Source organism: Ursus maritimus, unplaced genomic scaffold, assembly GCF_017311325.1.
Source record: "Ursus maritimus isolate PB19 unplaced genomic scaffold, ASM1731132v1 scaffold_26, whole genome shotgun sequence".
Lineage (NCBI taxonomy): Eukaryota > Metazoa > Chordata > Mammalia > Carnivora > Ursidae > Ursus > Ursus maritimus.
Genome location: NW_024425119.1, coordinates 15,443,301 through 15,461,378, shown reverse-complemented (window position 1 = coordinate 15,461,378; position 18,078 = coordinate 15,443,301). Strand labels below are relative to the sequence as shown.

Genomic DNA, 18,078 nt, shown 5'->3' with positions numbered 1-18,078 from the left:
CCCTCAAAACAGATTTCCTTTCGCGCTTTATCTCTTGGTGCTGTTCTGGCTTGTTTAATTAAAGTATCAGAAATTATTAGACTCAAATTATTTCTTGATCTAGCGCTCAAATTCTCCTGAAAAACGGCTTCTTTTGCCTCGGTATTTAAACCTTTATCAGTGTGAGGCAGACGACTTTCCACACGAATGCAACAGGATTCATGTAGTACAATATAAGTTTGGAGGCAGAGCCTAATTAGCCTCTAAATAATTAGACAAACAAATCAGATTTGGCTACACTGGGCTACCATGAACGTTTAAAAAGTTGTGTCTCCTCTCCCGTGCTCCTCCATGTTAATGTGCAAAAAACCTCACGCAACTTTAGCATGCAGTTGTGAAATTCAAAGCAAAGATCTTATTTGTTTTTTTCATTAGAAGGGTGGGAGTAAAAAAATCACCAAGTTCGAAACACGACATAAGTTGCATTCAAGGAGGGTAGTCATGTCTGTTACAGACTTCAAAACAACGGATGAGAAAGTTTCCCTACATCACAGCCCCGAGAAGGAGAAAACTCTAAGACATACTGGTTTTTTCTCTTCAGCATACGCTGTGAAAAAAATTCGGGTTGGAATCTGTTTGCTTCTGGTGGAGGTGTGTGAGAGGTTCACTTTCTTTGAAGTCGTCTGCAATATGATCCCCTTTTGCACTGTCAAGCTTGGCTACCCCAATTACCAGGCAGCCATTTTGAACTTGTGTTTTATTGGGACTTCAATACTTAGCCCTGTGTTTGCGGGATGGCTTGCTGATGTCTGTCTAGGAAGAAACAAACTGGTATACGCTTGCTTATGTCTACATTTTCTAGGTGAGTGTCCTCTTCTGACTGGATCGTTTTGCAACTTAATTGAATAGCTTTTCGTTAGAGTTTTTGCTCTCTCTTATTCTTATCTTGCTCTTAGTGTAAAATGGGATAAATGAGGTAAGAATGTTGTTCCAATTTACTTTGTTCTCTGTATTATTTGAGGGATGCTAGTTAGCGTGTGTGCGTATGTGTGTGTGTCGATGTGTGGATGCTTTGATGCCTATATTGTTGCACTGATGGTGTTTTATTATAATTATCTCTTCACATATCTGTCTTCTGTACTCCTTCAAACACCCTCCTTTTTCCCCTTCCTACCCCAAGCCCAAATCCGTGACAAATTCTTATGTGAGACATGAAGTTCATTTGCTTCACAACCAAGATGAAATGTGCTAAAAAGGTTTTTGAAGTTCATGTAGAATAACTGAAGAATGTTTTCATCAAAAGGTGGTTTTTAATTAGTCATAGGGTAATTAAGATTGTGTATGGAGACATGATTTCTATATTATGAACTATGGCTACATGCTAAATAAATGAATGAATTCAAACACTACACTAAGCTTCTTTACATAGAAAAAAAAAATAAATATATCTACAAAACTTCGGGAGTGAAGTGATCATGAGAAATTTGGGGGGAAATACCAAGATTGTTTGACAAGGTATAGAAAGTAAGTTGATGAACAGTCTAGAACAGGCTAAAAAGTTCAGGTTGTTCTTCTGGACAACAAGGAGTCACTGAAGATATGATGAAAAACATCTGGGAAATGTTTTTCTTCAATAAGCAGGATAGGCAACCACAGTGAGAGGTTAAATAGAGGGAGACCAGAACATCTCAGGAGGATGGTCTAGGAGAAGTGTCAATCCAGGAGAGAACATGTGAAAAACCATAAAAACTTGGCAACTAAACAAGAGCACAAATATGATGGAGGAACAGAAATTAACCAAGTTTCTGAGCTGAGGAACTTAGGAAGCTAGTATGTGGTTCACCGACCCTGTGAAATGTAGCAGAAATGCAGGTTTGGAGACAGGGGAGAAGATAAATGAGGAAGGATGGATATCAGGTATTCATCATATCCCCCAATTTCAGGCAGGTAATAAATTACCATTTACCATTCACCAATGAGAGGGTGATGCAAACTCACAACTCTTCACCAAGTCAGCTTTGTTAAGTAAAAACAAAGTCACTGCATGGCAAATATTTATTCCACATTCAACAAATATTCTTCAGTGACCACTCTGGCATTATCCCAGGATCTGGGAATGCAACAGAAAAGAAAGCAGTCTCTTCTCTGCCAATGTTGACTTTCCAGTGTGGGAAAGAGAAAATAAACAAGCAAATGATATTATGTCAGGTGCTCAGCAGTGCTGTGATGAAAAAGATAGGTGGATAAGGGGGAGACAGGGCAGACTGCACAGTCACATGGTTGCTGTTCTGTATCAGGGAATGGTTTCTGATAAGGAGACGTTTAAGCAAGCGTCTGAATGATTTACTTTTCTTGGCTTGGTAACAGGCCATATCCATGGCACTTGGCAACTCTTGTTTAACATGGCAATTCCTATCAGTCTCAATTTCCGTGTAAGCCATCAGACTAGGACTGAGTCCCAATTTTAGAATTTGACAAATAAAAGACCTAAGTCAACTCCACATCCATTCATTTTCTTACTAAGAGGTACTTCCTTTGTGCCCCCCACTCATGGCTGCCATCAAATTCCAACCAGGCGCTGTGTATCAGAGGTTCTATCAAAAATGTGTTTCAAATGCTTCTGTTTCAAATGCTAACCCTTAGCTCAAAAATGCAGCTTTCTTTTTCTTGACCATTACAATGGCCTATTTACTGGGCTATCAGACGTCAGTATGACTCCAATCCATACACCTTTCTACTAACACTAAGAATAAATAAGAATAAATCTCTATATATCTATATAAATCTCAATATAAATCTATAAAATAAATCTATGTATCGGCTCTATTATCTAAAAAATAAAATCCAATTTTGTACATAAGAATTTTTATAATCTATCCCAAATTTACCTTTCCAGATTTTTGTCTCAATATATGACCCCAACCATGCTGAACTTTTGGTTGCCTCTAATCCCTTACTTCTCTAATGTTACTTATGCTTATTTTTCTATGCCTGAAATTGTCAACCTTCCTTTATCTTTCTATCCCCAAAATCCTGTCCTTCCTTCAAGACCCACCTTGCTCAACCACATTCTAATCATACCTCTATAATTTCACTTACCACATTATAATCTAATTTCCACTGGATAGTCTTCTCTGATGGACTCACTAGCTCCTGGAGAGGAAAGCCAGTGGACCCCCACCACCTAGCAGAGGATATGACCCAGCCTGGTGTTTTACACAGAGCTATCCAGTGTGCGTGCTGGTTAGGCAGTGTACAACACAGCACACATCAGAGAGGAGACTGTCTATCATACATGTTGTAGACTTGTATTTTTATGACTTCAGTTTTACAACAGATAAAAATAAAGTTTTGATCTAATGAAATCAGTATATTACAACATTTTCTCAAAAGATGGAAGTAGAGTGTCTTTCCAATTTACACAAAGGTACCACTAAAAGTGCTTTGTCTTTAAGTATATGGCTGCTGCAAGAAGAAACTCTTCTGCCCACCCCCTCGGGATAACCCTTAGCCTCACCAGGCCTCACATCACACTTCCAGAGACAAGGAGGACTGAGTGGGAGAGAGAAAGCAGTTGGTATCATACCCGGCCAAACTTAATAGGAAACATTTCAAACTCAGTAATTTAAAGGGCCCGCTCTCATGGTAAATCAATTTGTTACCACCTATTGAGCACATATATTCTTCAGATTGTAAAAGCCACCCTAAGGGAGATAAAACATTAGACCCAATTTCTGCCTTTAAGGAACTTATAGTCCAATTGAGAAAACTAAGCATATACAGCCACCATATAAAAAATCACACCAAAAACATGAATGTCAAATTAACAAAATGGAGGACAAAAGTAACAGGGAGAAGCCATTTTTAAACACTAATCAAATTGACCAAAAAAAAAAAAAAAAAGGATGATTTGACCAGTTGATAGGAATTATGAAAAGTGGCAGATTATATCTGGGTTACTCTGTAACATTGGGCAAATCACTTAACCTCACTGAACCGGGGTTTTGTTTTGTTTTGTTTTTTTTTTTGAAAAACTGGAATAAGAAAATCTATCTTCTGACATCACAAAGTTTTTCCAAGATGAAACAAATAATACATATAAATGTTTTACAGAATTTAAAGAGCTTAGCAAAAGTATAGAATTGAATCAAAATTTCTATTAAACAAGGAAAGTGTTCAAGCCTAGTGCCTGTGAGATGGAAGTGAGAAGAGGCTCAACCCCCACCCCTTGTGCCTTCCTGTCCTCCCCCGCCTCCCACCTAGTACCAAATCACCCACCTCACCTTCTCACTTCTGTGTGCGCCAAGATGGCTCTGCTCAGGAGCATAAGAAGTGAGAGAAATCAAAGGGCATGAAAAAGAGAAAGAGAAGTAGAAAAGGAAAAGAGATCTATGTTCTTCTTACCGCTATGATAATATTCTCCGTAAAACATTTTCTTTAACAGGCTCCTAACAAGTCTGAGATCTTTGAGTTTTCTATTACTCTAGCGACTAAGAATAACCCTTACTAACTGGTTTTCTTTGGGGGGTGAGATTACAGGCATCGCTTGTTTCTTATATGATATATTTCCAAATTTTGTTAAAATGGACATGATTTGCTTATACATTCTGAGAGAGAAGATAGGTCAAGTTTAAGGGGGGGAACTAGGCCTCTGGATTAATTAAAACACATAGTGAAGAAAATTTTCACATTTAGAAAAATCATGGTATCTCCAGAATTGCAGTGACCAACAAATATTTCACGAACGCAATCACATAATGATGGTCCTTGCACAGGAAAAACCTTATTTATAATGTGGTTTGGTGATTCACTTGGTCTATGCCGTATTTATTCTTTTTTTTTCTCTATCTACAGGCACTGCTTTGCTATCTGTGGCTGCTTTTCCCTTGGAAGATTTCTATATAGGCACTCACCATATGATTAATAATATACCAAAAAAGGAGCAGAAGGGGCTGTTTTACATGGCACTATTGGCCATCTGCCTTGGCACAGGTGGAATGAGAGCCATCGTCTGTCCACCGGGTGCTTACGGCCTTCAGGAGTATGGATCCCAGAAACAAATGTCTTTTTTTAACTGGTAAGTAGCACTGGGCTAGGAGTGAAATGAGGCTTATGACATTCCTCTCCCTTCTGGGATTTCTCATTGCTCTCTGGTCCCATTTTGATGGTAGAAAGTCAGTGTTTGTCATTGACTGGCCTGGGTCAAGTGACGATGGGACAGTGCCTGTGACAATGAATCAGCCAGTAAGTGTGGGAGCCTAGGAGTCAGGTACAGACCAGCGTGGCTTACCAGCACCTTCTGGGACACATGAATGCATTCACCTTACAAATAAGCGTGAAGTGGCTTGTCATACTGAACAGAAGGTGGCTTTGGAGCCAGACAGACCTCAACTCGACTTAACACAAGCTATCTGACCTTGGTAAAGTCATTTATTCTCTGTAAGTTTCAGTTTAATCATTTGTGAAGGGTTATCAATAATACCTCTTCTTGGGTTTAATTAGAGGCACGTAGTAGGTAATCATAAGTGGTAGCTGTTATTAGTTCTGTCTACACTGGAAGAGATGAATTTGACAGCGATTATAAATTCACAGGACCGTGCAGAGAGAAGATAAAAAGGAAAGAAAAAGGGTTTTACAATTTGTTGAAACATCAACCAGCACTTCTGTTTGGCATCCACTTCACCCTTCACACCTAAAAGAGTTTGTATTTCGTGAAAATCAAACCACCTTTCTGTGAATCTTTTTCTCTCCCAGTGAATTCTTACACAGTTTTATGTGGCTTTAAGGAACCAATTTTTATTATCATATACAAATTCAAAAAAAATTTGATCTTCAGGTAGAGTATTTTGGTGTTATTATTCATCAGTGAATGTCAAGTAGATCTGAGATACATTCTTTTGTTCCCTCTTTTCTGTGAAATGAATTGTCAACATTTTTCTAAATATTCTGTCTTTCCACCAATGTTAGCAATGGAAAAACTCATAGCACAGACAGAATCAGACAAAACGTTTAAAGAAAATTCATACTTAAAGCATTAAATGAAAAAAATTTAGCATAAATAATCTCTGTATATATAACTATCCAAGGCAGTTTCTTTCCTTTTTTCTCTCTCCCTTTTTCTTTCTTTTCTTTTTCTTTCTTTCTTTCTCTTTCTTTCTTTCTTTCTTTCTTTCTTTCTTTCTTTCCTCTTTTCCTTCCCTCTTTCCTTCCTTCCTTCCTTCCCTCCTCCCCCTACCTCTAATTACATTAATATTACAAAGCACTCAGGCCTATTTTGGATTCAATCCAAATGTCAGAAAATAATACAGTTTTCCAAAGGTGGAAGGGACTCTTTACTTCCATATAGCAAATTCTGCCTCCTTGACCTGCCCAAAGGAGAAAGAAAAATCCTTCTTTTTTATTCTATTCGGAGGTTTTAATCCTTAATTAGCAACATCATTTTGATTAAATAAGACTCTGGAGGATTAAGACTGGAGAGCAATCAGTTGTTCTGAAAGATAGCTCTGGAGAATTTATTGTACTGTGGTCTTAGTCATTCAGAGTTGTGTTTAATCAAAGTGACATTTCTCAGTGTTGATTACAAAGGAGACATTATATGAATGAAATATTTCCTTTGGGAAAGGGGGGACTCCCAATGGGTTTGTACTTTAGGCCTTTAAAGGGGGGATGGGGAGTGGGGTGAAAATGAATTTCTGCAGCAGTGAGGAGCCAGGCCAAATTTAGGAGGAGCACATTTCAATGTGGTTTCTTATTATTTTCTAATTTCACTAAAATCTCTAATAAAAAGAATCATGCAGGGGCGCCTGGATGGCTCCTTTGGTTGAACATCCGCCTCTTGGTTTTCGGCTCAGGTCATGATCTCAGGGTCAAGAGATCTAGCCAGTATCAGCTCCCGGTTCAGTGGGGAGTCTGCTGAGATTCTCTTTCTCCCTCTCCCTCTGCCCCTCCTCATCACACTCATGTGCTTTCTCTCTCTCTCTCCCCCCCTAAAAATAATTAAACACATCTTTAAAAAAAAAAAAAAAGAAAAAAATCATGCAGAAATTTTAAAACCTCAAGTTAAAGCACCTAGAAATGTAGGGCACCTGGGTGGCTCAGTCGGTTAAGCATTTGCCTTTGGCTCAGGTTATGATCCCAGGGTCCTGGAATCGAGCCTGGCATCAGGCTCCCTGCTCAGTGGGGAGTCTGCTTCTCCCTCTGTCCCTCCCTGTGCATGTGTTCTCTCTCAAATAAATAAATGGAATCTTTAAAAAAAAAAAAAAAAAAGGCACCTAGAAATGTGCATGAGGAATCAAGGTGTTACTCTTTAATTTGACAAAGAACTCTTTGGATGGTAAGCTTCTTGAAGGCTGAATCTGGTTGTTTCCATTTTTGGGTTGTTTTTTTTTTTTAAGTTTATAGTACCAAGCTACAGGGCAACTTCTATGGGCAACTGCTTTTTGTAATTTATAGAAAAGAATATTAACTCTATGGCTGTCCGTACTGCAGGGGTGGGTGGCAAGATGAACAGAGACCCTACTGGGCAGTCAGAAGGCTGACAGGATCCTGGCTCTGTCACAGGAGTTTTTGTGCTTTTTGGTCCCTTAACCTCTCCAGGCACCAGTCCCTCATCCACAAAATGGGAAAACGCTGGACGGCGGTTGTATAGCTTATATACAAGGTGTCCTAGCACATCATGGGATTCCAATTAGGGTAGCTATTGTTATTAAATGACAAATCAGCTAAAATCATTGTCTAAATTCTGGGTAAGAGGGAACCCGTTTAGGAGGCGGCCATCTTTAAATGGGCAGCGTCTTAATTTAAAATCTATTTCTCCATGTCAAAAATGCCTCTAGAAATTACAAGCTTGGTTAATATAATGAATTTCAGTGGTGTCTTTAAAAAACAGCATACCACTTGAATCCGTAGCCACTTGAAGCCTGCATGCGGTTCTATTTTCAGCACAGATGTCAGACGTTCCTGGTTACAGGACCTTTAATGAGATGTGTCATTGCATCTATACCACCTAAAGCTTCCCGGTGATTATGTTCAATAGTATAGACTGGAAGTCTCGAGCATGGAAAGCACCACTTCCGAGTAGAGCTGCCAAGTGTAGGTGAGAAAACCACTCCCAGCCAACATTGCCATCTGGTACTGGATCTTCCTCAACTATGTACCTTATTGAAAGAATAAAGCTAAACTCCCTGAAATCAAGAGGCATAATAATCTTCCAACATCCTTGTGCAGTTATCTAGAATAGAACCTGGCTCTTTCAGCATTTTCCAAGATCTGAGGTGTGCAATTAAGAGTCACCACACTGGAGATCATCTAGGTAAATACACCTGTGCAGAATCTTTTCTGGAAGCAAAAAGAAAGGTGGATAATTAAGTCTGTCTATAACCATAATTTTAAATTCTACTGCAATTAACTTCAAATCTTGCTTCCACATTTCTCTACTTACTTCACCTGGTAATTTGCATCCAATCTGCATATCATAGTCTGTTCCTAACTAGTTACCAGAGTGAATTATACATGATTTAAAAGTCCAAATAGAATATTGGTAGAGTTCTTGAAAAAAATCTAGAGACTAACTTATTTTATCTCAGAAATTTTGAATATTTCTGGTACTCAGATTGAGTCTACATATTTGTCTCACACTAAAATGTTCTGATACTAATACTTACTTGAATTTAATAACTTTTAAGGAAACACTAGAGGTAAAAAATTATTATCCCACGGAATGCTTTTTCAGAAGCTGTTTTAATATTGACTTGAGTGTTGTTTGAAAGCAGCGATTCTCAATCCTGGATGCACATAAAAGCTACCCGAGGACTCTTAAAAATACTGATTCCTGGGCCTTGGTATCAATGGTTCCATATATATTGGTTTGAGGCAAGATCCAGAGACCAGGATTTTTTTTTTTTTTTTAAGCTGCCTAAGTAATCAGGTTTAAGAACTACTGCTCTCAAGCAGTTGTCTAATTTTCAGAATCACTTCAGGGCTTTATTTAAAAAATGTTTCCCAGACCCCACCCACAACTTCCAAGATCAGAATTTCCTGGAAGCATAGCTGGGGAATGTATACCACTTTTATCAAGTGCTTCAGAATTTTGAAAACAATTCCAGAGATATATGGAAAGGGGATACTAACGTGGTCTAGAGATAACTTTGAAAAGAAATGGACCGAATATCATTTGAGCTCACATACTGGATGCTAGGCGGCTTTGGAAAGTTTTGACGATTCATAGCAATTTTGCACCGCACTTAGAAATCTATCTGATTGAGAAATTCTACCTAATCCTTGAGAAGAGAAACAAAATACGAATATACTTAATTCTGCAATAGTAAAATCATAATTTATAGGGTACATTTCAGCCAACAAAATCAAAGTAGTACATGGAATAATTGTATTAATACTCAAAATATCATCTGAATTGCATACTGAGAAATAGCTTGTAAATAGCTTTAAAAAAAAAAAATCTCTAAACCTTCCAAAATTCTATTTGCATGAGCTTTAGCCAAGCTTCTCAAATGCTACCCACCCACTCTAATAACAACAGACACCTCCTTCTTTACTTTTGCCAAAGTTGTAAGCTTTCAGGAAATACATTCAGAATTCCTCTCCAACACATAATTGTGGAAAGCAAAGAATATTAAGGAAAAAAAGAAAGAAAGAAAGAAAGAAAGAAAGAAAGAAAGAAAGAAAGAAAGAAAGGCAAATTTCTTATCTGTCTTACTGCTCCTTCCTTTTCTTAAGCCCTGCTTGGTCACTTTTCAACTTGGTAGGTATATGAGTAGGGACCTATTTTCATCAGTAAACATGCAGTGGTCTAAAGATCATAAATTAAGGAAATAAGAAAATGATATACAGGAACAATTCTTACAGTTGGGATGTTGGGGGTCGGGGAAAGAAGGGATGATCCAAGAGAGAAAGGGAATGAGAATAAGTTAAAAGAAGCAGAGGCAAGGAGAGCAAGAGAGAAAAAGTGAAACATTCTTCTGAATTTCTTAATTAAAAATATACCTTTAACTTTAATCATGCTGTCTATTCACCAAAACCAACACTCTTCCTTCATTAAATGCCTTTCTTTAACTGCAGTGTTGAAAAAAAATCATAGATAAATAGTATTTAGAACTGCAAAATTTCCATTTGCTTCTTTTTTCTCTAAATTCATGGCCGCCAGAGTATTCTTTGAAATACTTCAATGGGTCAATGGTTATGCTAAAAGAAGCAAACATTGACAACCACCATCTACCAGGATATCAGCACCCAAGTGTTTCCTTGAGTTTTCTGAACAATTTTATCCCATTGAAGAACCACAAATCCCCTGGTGAATTATCTCAATATTATTCAATGCAGAATAAAATATTCTCCCTGAACTCTGTAAATTACCAGGAAGACCCGAGAGCTTGCCTTCCCTCTTGGTATCTTCTCAGGTTAAGAAAAACCAATTTAAACCATTTTACCTAAAATCACTGAAAATAACTCTGAAGTATGTCAAAATGGGGCAGCCTAAGAAATGACAAAGTATTTGAAAAGCTTTAATCATGATTACTAAATAAGTAAAGGCGAATATTTAAAAGAAATAATCTCAAAAGGATTGCTGAGATTTGCATCAACAAGGTTTCTTTTCCTTATTTGTATTCAATACCATAGAATCACGAAGACAAAAAAAAAAAAAAAAGACTTATATGTACTCCCAGTTATTTGCAGTTCCCAGTCTGTATTTAAAAGTAGACTAAAGAAACATATTTTTACTGCTGCTTTCAATTTTCCTTAATCACTGGTATTTATTTTGCTTTAGTGCTTTGCTCTCTGACTTTCTGTGTGAGAGGTGCTTTATATATTCAATTTGCTAGTGAGCTATGAGATGAAAGGAGCCTTAATGGTGAGTTTGAAAACTGTGGATTTTTATTTCTTTTATTTTTTTACAGTTCATACATACACAATTTCACCCTTAATTATCTATGGCTTATCCTGTCCATGGATCAATAAAGACATATACAAAACATGCCTGTACTAGGTAATTCTTCCAGAAAATTACACAATCAAATAGGTTGGATGGCATTTGTTAAAATACATTTAGTACTTGGTGTGAAATCTCTTCCTTTACACAGCTATTTAACACTATAATTCTTTTGTTTCTAACTACCTTTCGCAAGATTTAAGTCTTGGAATAATTGTAATTTCCCTTGACCCTCTTTAGAACGATTTAGTTCACATCACCACGTGGTGTTCCGGGGAGCCACACAATGTCCTCTCGGATTTTCTCAGCAATAGTGAACATTTAAAAGAAGAGTTTCCCAAAGATTGTAAGAACCGCAACCCTGCTTGCAGCTCCGGCTTCCCCAGTTGCCACAGCCACAACTCAAGCATGCAGCGTGCAACAGCAGGACAGGATGACCCGAGACTGAGCCTAGGAACTGTATCCAGTTGTCCTACCAAACTCGAGCTTTGCATCTTCCCTGCACTGGGACAAGTCTCTGGTAGTGGATTATAGCAAACCAGTTTCCTCAGCATGGCCATGTTTGATGTTCGATTACTTTCCTAAGTCAATTATTGAAAATTTGTTTTTATATGTTGTTGTTTGATCACTTGATTTTTGTGAGATGCCATGTTATTCATCAATTACTTACTCTCCCTATGTGTGGGCTTAGAACCACGTTATGTCCCGTGGAGACAAAGAATAAGGTGTTGCTGCTGCCAGGGAACTCGACAATCTGTGAGAAGACAAAACTGACAAACGTGAAGTCATTGTGGAATGGATTGTTTTAGAAGTTCAGAGAATTTCTATTCAAGAGAATATTGAATGAAGGAAAAGAGACTTGACACGGGACTTTAGTTAAGTGAGAACAGTTATAGGGATGGGAGCACCTGGGTGGCTCAGTCGGTTAAGCATCTGCCTCAGGCTTAGGTCATGATCTCAGGATCCTGGAATCAAGACCTGTGGCAGGCTCCCTGCTCAGCTGAGAGTCTACTTCTCCCTTTCTCTCTCCCTCTGCCTTTCCCCCTGCTTGTGCTTGCACTCTCTCTCTCAAATAAATAAATAAAAATTTAAAAAAAAAAGTTACAGGAATGAAAATGACCAACTGTGTTTATAGGACAGCAAAGGGGCAAGGCTAGCTGGGCACGTGTCTCCTTTCCAAATGTACATCACACGCTGATCTCCCTCTCTCCCTTGAGTTTGCTACCCCCACTCCAGTTCACTCCTAGCTCTCCTCCAGACTACAGTAGCTGTGATGGGTCTCCTTACCGGCCCTATGCATAGACCTGACACAATAATCCTTTCTTTTTCTTCCATTTAAAAGCAGATCATTCCGGGGCGCCTGGGTAGCACAGTCGTTAAGCGTCTGCCTTCGGCTCAGGGTGTGACCCCAGAGTCCTGGGATCGAGCCCCACATCAGGCTCCTCCACTGGGAGCCTGCTTCTTCCTCTCCCACTCCCCCTGCTTGTGTTCCCTCTCTCGCTGGCTGTCTCTCTCTCTGTCAAATAAATTAAAAAAAAAATCTCTAAAAGTAGATCATTCCAGCCCCATGATCGATTGCCTTCAAATGGCTTCCCAATGTACTAAGAATAAAAACCAAACTCCCTACTATGGACTTCAAGGCCCTGCATGATCTGGATTGCACTGACTTACTGATCATCTCTTCAAATGCTCTATTCCTTGCTCACCATGCTCCAACTTCACTGCTCATTTTGTTTCTGAAATCAAGATTGAAGAAAAGTGAAGAACACGACGAAGTTAGCTCAGCACAGTGAAGCTACAGTCTATGTTCTTCATTCAATCTTTACAAAAACACTGTCTAGAGGGTATGATCCCTATTTTAAAGATAAAGACCCAGAATTCCAGATAGCCTAAGACACAGGTCATGTGATCATCAGAGTTGTCACTCAAATCCATGATCCTGGGGTCCTGGGATCTGCCCCGCATCCAGCTCCCCACTGAGCAATGAGCCTGCTTCTCTCTCTCCCTCTGCCCTTCCCCCTTGCTTGTGCTCACTCTCTCTCACACTCCATCTCTCTCTCTCAAATAAATACATAAAATCTTAAAAACAAACAAAGAAACGAACATGGCACTATGTTCATGACCAACCTCAAGTGGGCCCCTTAGCATTACATAGCAAGTAACCAGCATCCAATATTTCTCCTCCTCCTCGTTTAGATAAGTTCTGACCTTTTCTTTTCCCCTCAAACTTTCAATATCCCCTCCCCATAGCCATGCTTACCAGTTGACTCTGTTTCTTCTTTCACTTAGAGGAAGAAAAAAAAGGGAAGAGACGGGAAGGGAAGGAAAAAGGGTAGAAGGGAGGGAGGGAAAGAGGGAGGGAGGGAGGGAGGGAGGAAGGAAGGAAGGAAGGAAGGAAGGAAGGAAGGAAGGAAGGAAGGAAAGAAGGAAGGAAAGAAGGAAGGAAAGAAGGAAGGAAAGGAGGAGGGAAGGAGAGAGGGAGGAAGGGAGGAGGGAGGGAAAGAAGGAAGGATGGAACAATTAGAACATGTAGAGGAAATGTCACAGGATGAACCTGAGTGGTCACACTCTTGACAGACCCATCCCCTAGAGTCTGGGCACAACCTGTGACCTGACTCCTTCAATAGAATATGGCAGTATATCAATCCCAGATTATGTTGGTATATGGCAAAAGTGAAGGGATTTTGCAATGTAATTGAAGTCTCTAGGGGCACCTGGGTGGCTCAGTCAGGTAAGCATCCAAGTCTTGGTTTTGGCTCAGGTTATGATGTCAGGGTCATGGGACTGAACCCCTCAGGCTCCTTGCTCAGTGGGGAGTCTGCTTGAGGTTCTGTCTCCCTCTACCTCTGCCCTTTCTGCCACTCATGCACACACGCTCTCTCCCTCCCTCTTTCTCTCTCAAATAAATAAAATCTTTTTTAAAAAAGTCTCTAGTAATTTGATTTTAAATTAATCAAAGAAGAGATTATCCTGGAATCCTGAGTGGGCTTTATCTAACCAGATAGGCCCTTTAAACCTTTGTGATAATGTTATGTGTTCTAAAACGCAGATCTATTAGTGTTTGCCCAAATGAAAAATTTACCAGAACTCGTAAAACTATACATTCAAGCAAGTATTTTATTGTCTTTAATTTTACCTCATAAATTTTTTAAATTAATGTTATGACCCCACCTCTGCAATGGGATTCTAACAGCAGGAATTTAGATCCAATGAAAGGTTGAGAGGTACAGATTATTTCCCCCAAATTACAAACCAGACTACTGCTACGGGTGCTTAGCTGTGATACTATTTGTTAGGAAGAGGTACTGAAAGTTTTATTCAAATCTCACTCATTTCTTTGGCTTAATGCATGGTCTGGGTATAACCACAGTAGTTCTGAGTTTACTCATACTTTGACAAGTGGAAAAATTGGAAGATTCAACTCTTTAACCATGCAACCCTTTCTGGATTCATTAGGCATGGTTGATTAAGTATTGTCTATGGCTTCTCTACTGCCACAACACGTTGTTGAGGGGCTGCTGTAGAGACAGTATGACCCGCAAAGCCTGAAATATTTACTATGAAGCCCTTTGCAGTAAAGGTCAACTTCTACTTTAGAGAAGAGAACACGTTCTTTTCAGATGTGTTCTAAAAAAGAAGGAAACAAAGATAACAAAACTGATAAGACTCTATAGCTGATATGTATACATTGATTAAGAAGTCTAATAAACAGGGGTGCCTGGGTGGCTCAGTTGGTTAGGCGCCTGCCTTCAGCTCAGGTCATGATCCTGGGATCAAGTCCCATGTCGGGCTCCCCACTAGTTGGGGAGTCTGCATCTCCCTCTCTCTTTGTTCCTCCCCCTGCTCCTTCTCTCTCTCTCTCTCAGATAAATAAAATCTTCAAAAAAAAAAAAAAAAAAAAACCCAGAAGTCTAATAAACAGTATTTGCAAATTCTAGTTCAGCAACAGGCCACCACTTCATAACTTACATTTATATCAAAGCATTGAAATTAGCAATTGTTCTCTGAAGTAACTGAGTGGTCTTTTTATTTCTGTCACAGGTTTTGTTGGATCACGAACCTGAAAGCAACTGTTGTCTTTCTGGGAATATCTTACATCCAGCACTCAGGGGCCTGGGCCCTCATGTTACTCATTCCCTTTATGTCTACACTTATGGCTTTGATAACTCTTCATATGATGCACTGTAACTTGATTTACCAGCCAGAAAAATGTAAGTAAATCACACTTACATTAATTTTTTTATTTTTACCGTTTTCTTGATCTACTTGAGCTTCTCCATCTTTGATCCCCTGTAACTGCTCTTTCAACTCACAGAATTTGTAGATTTTGCCAGTTACCACCCTTGAGAGCAACAAAGTCTGCAAGAATATCAACGATCTCTAAGATCTTTTAGGTTTCCCTTGTTCAAAACGGTTCAATAATTGGATGTTTTAAACAAAACAAAAACAGAAAAAAAATCACGTATGCACTCTCAGCTTCAGCTATCATCAACTCCACTCACTCATTCTCCATCCTGCCTGGTCATTTTGAGGCAATAATTAAATATTATAGCACTTCTAAATGAAATAAGTCAGTCAGAGAAAGACAAATACCCTATGATCATACCACTCAGATGTGGAATTTAAGAAAGAAAACAGATAAACATAGGGGAAGGGGGAAAAGAAAAAAAGGAGGGAGAGGGACAAATCATAAAAGACTCTTTAGAGAACAAACTGAGGGAGGATGGCAGGACATGGGTGGGGGATGGGCTAGATGGGGGTTGGGTATTAAGACTCACCCTTGTTGGGATGAGCACTGGCTGTTGTAGGTAAGTGATGAATCACTGAATTCTGCTCCTAAAACCAATATTGCACCGCATGTTAACTAACTAAAATTTAAATTAAAAAAATATTAAGAATATTATAGCATTTACTTTGTGTGCAAGTGTGTAAATGAAATACTCTAAAAAATATATTCACAATGTCATTATTACATACACACACACAATGGAAGAAAGAGAATTTAATACCTTTGAGTTATCTGCTCACTGTTAAAATCTGTTTCCGTTTTTTAAATTTGTGTATTTTGTGTTGTTCAAATCAAATCCAAATAAGGCCCATGCATTCCAAATGGCAGATATGCCCCTTACATCATCTATAGTCCTCTTTCATTTTTGTCTCTTTTCAATTTTTTTTAAAGAAGTCTGAACATTCTACAGAGCATTTCTCATAGTCTGGATTTCACTGATTACATCCACAAGTTGGAATGCAACAGGTATTTCTCCTTCTTAATACCTTTTAATTGTCTGAAAGACGCTTGATGAGATTAAGATTTTTTTTTTTTTTTTTTTACAAAATTCCTTCATTGGTGGTGTCATGGACTTGAAGAGGAGAGATGTCTGATTATACGCACCTAGTGATGATTTCTGCCCAAGTCCATACCCCACTGTGGGTTGCAGGGCAGTGATAGTCTTATATTGATTCCTCCATTATTAGCTGAAGTAATTCTATAAAAAGAAATGGCGCCTCTTTAACTATTCAGTTACACAAAAGTACAGTTTATATAAAAAAAGAAAAAAAATGTTTAATTCTTTTCCTCTAGTTTTAGACTTTCAAATTAAGAGTTGAGCTTCAGTATCTTTCAGAGGTGACCTGCTGGTTGATTTTTTTTTAACTATTATTATTAATTTATAGACTTAAAATTTTTGGTAAGTTTCAATCCACTACAGTTATCAATGCTCAAATTGTTCCATATCTGGGTAGTGAGGTGTCTGAGTCCTTCAGACAAGCCTCTGTTGTCTTTCGTGGTTTTCTTGCTTTCTGGTATAACAACGTGTTCTATGGTCATCATTTCCTTCCCTGAACTTGGAATCTTCTCTTTCTCCAAAAAAACAGTGTTTCCTTTCTACGGATATTGGTATTTAGAGACTATAATCTCGGCTATGAGGATGCTCAATGCTACTTAGTCCATCATAGTTCCTGGGCTTTTCCATGCACAAAACTAGAAAATGTTATTATTTTTTTCTTTCTAAAATAACATACATTTTAGATTATACTAATACTTACTCAAAACCAGTGCTGGAGGATTTTTCCTTACCCTATCAAACTCAGATCTTTTTCTCCTACTTTGCAGCCCAAGAATCCCAGTTCTCAATGACAGCAATACCTCTGCACATTTGTTTTATCTTGAAGGCTCAGTAGTCAGACTGACACTGCTGCCCCCAGTATGGTTATTGAAAACCACATTCAAGATTCTCACAGGGTTTCTTTTTCTTCTTTATGTTATAATCCCTAGAAATGTACACCAAACTCAGTAGTCAGACTGACACTGGTGCCCCCCGTATGGTTATTGAAAACAGCCTCAAGATTCTTGCAGGATTTCTTTTTTTTTTTCTTTATGTTATAATCCCTAGGAAAGTACACCAAAATTATGATGTTCTAAAGTTACTTATTATAGGTTTTCTCTGTCTGGTTATGTCACTAACTTTATGTACAATTAAATGTAGTTGTTCCATTTTTTCTTTATACTTAGACATATTTTTAAAATTTAATTTTAAGTCATGGGAATAGTTTCATGTATCTAAAAATTCACGTAGAAAACAAAGTCTATTTACAGTCCTATAACCTCTCCTATTCCCTTAGGTGTCCATTTACGTATTTTTAAAGAATTATCTTTCCATTTTTGTAATAAGGGAAAATACTAAAATTTATATGTGTGTGTATGTCTCCATGTATGTATTTTCTCCCCTCCTTATATAAGCAATAGCATATTATTCACTCTTCTCACCTGCTTTTCTCATTTAATGTAAACTGGGGATTGTTTCATAATTGTATATAAAAATATGCCCCATTCCTTTTTGTCGCTGCCTGATACTCCATTGCGTATGAACCATTGTTTATTTTACCAGCCTCATATTGTTAGACATTCAGGCTGGGTTTTTTTTTTTTCTTTTGCTATGTTAAGTAGATTCTAATGAATTCTAGCGTGATAGAGTTATAGCGTGATGTAATCCTCTCTTCGCACTTTTTTCCCCTAGCTTAAGGGTAGATTCTTAGAAGTAGGATTGTTAAATCAAAAAGTAAATCTACATACAATGGTTGTACCATTGCGTTTCCACCAAAAATGTATGAAAATGCCTGTTTCCCATAGTCTTTCCAGCAGAATCGTGTTGTCC

The 18,078-nt window shown here is 38.3% G+C and overlaps 1 protein-coding gene across 1 annotated transcript in view; it reads left to right on the top strand.

The window, feature by feature from the left end:
• Positions 1–480: 480 nt before the first annotated feature.
• Positions 481–18,078, top strand: part of SLC15A5 (solute carrier family 15 member 5) — a 75,684-nt gene continuing 58,086 nt past the window's right edge. The window contains exons 1-3 of the mRNA XM_008707090.2: positions 481–841; positions 4,834–5,056; positions 14,966–15,135. Of these exons, the coding sequence (XP_008705312.2) occupies positions 481–841; positions 4,834–5,056; positions 14,966–15,135 (754 nt within the window). The remainder of the gene's footprint in view (positions 842–4,833; positions 5,057–14,965; positions 15,136–18,078) is intronic.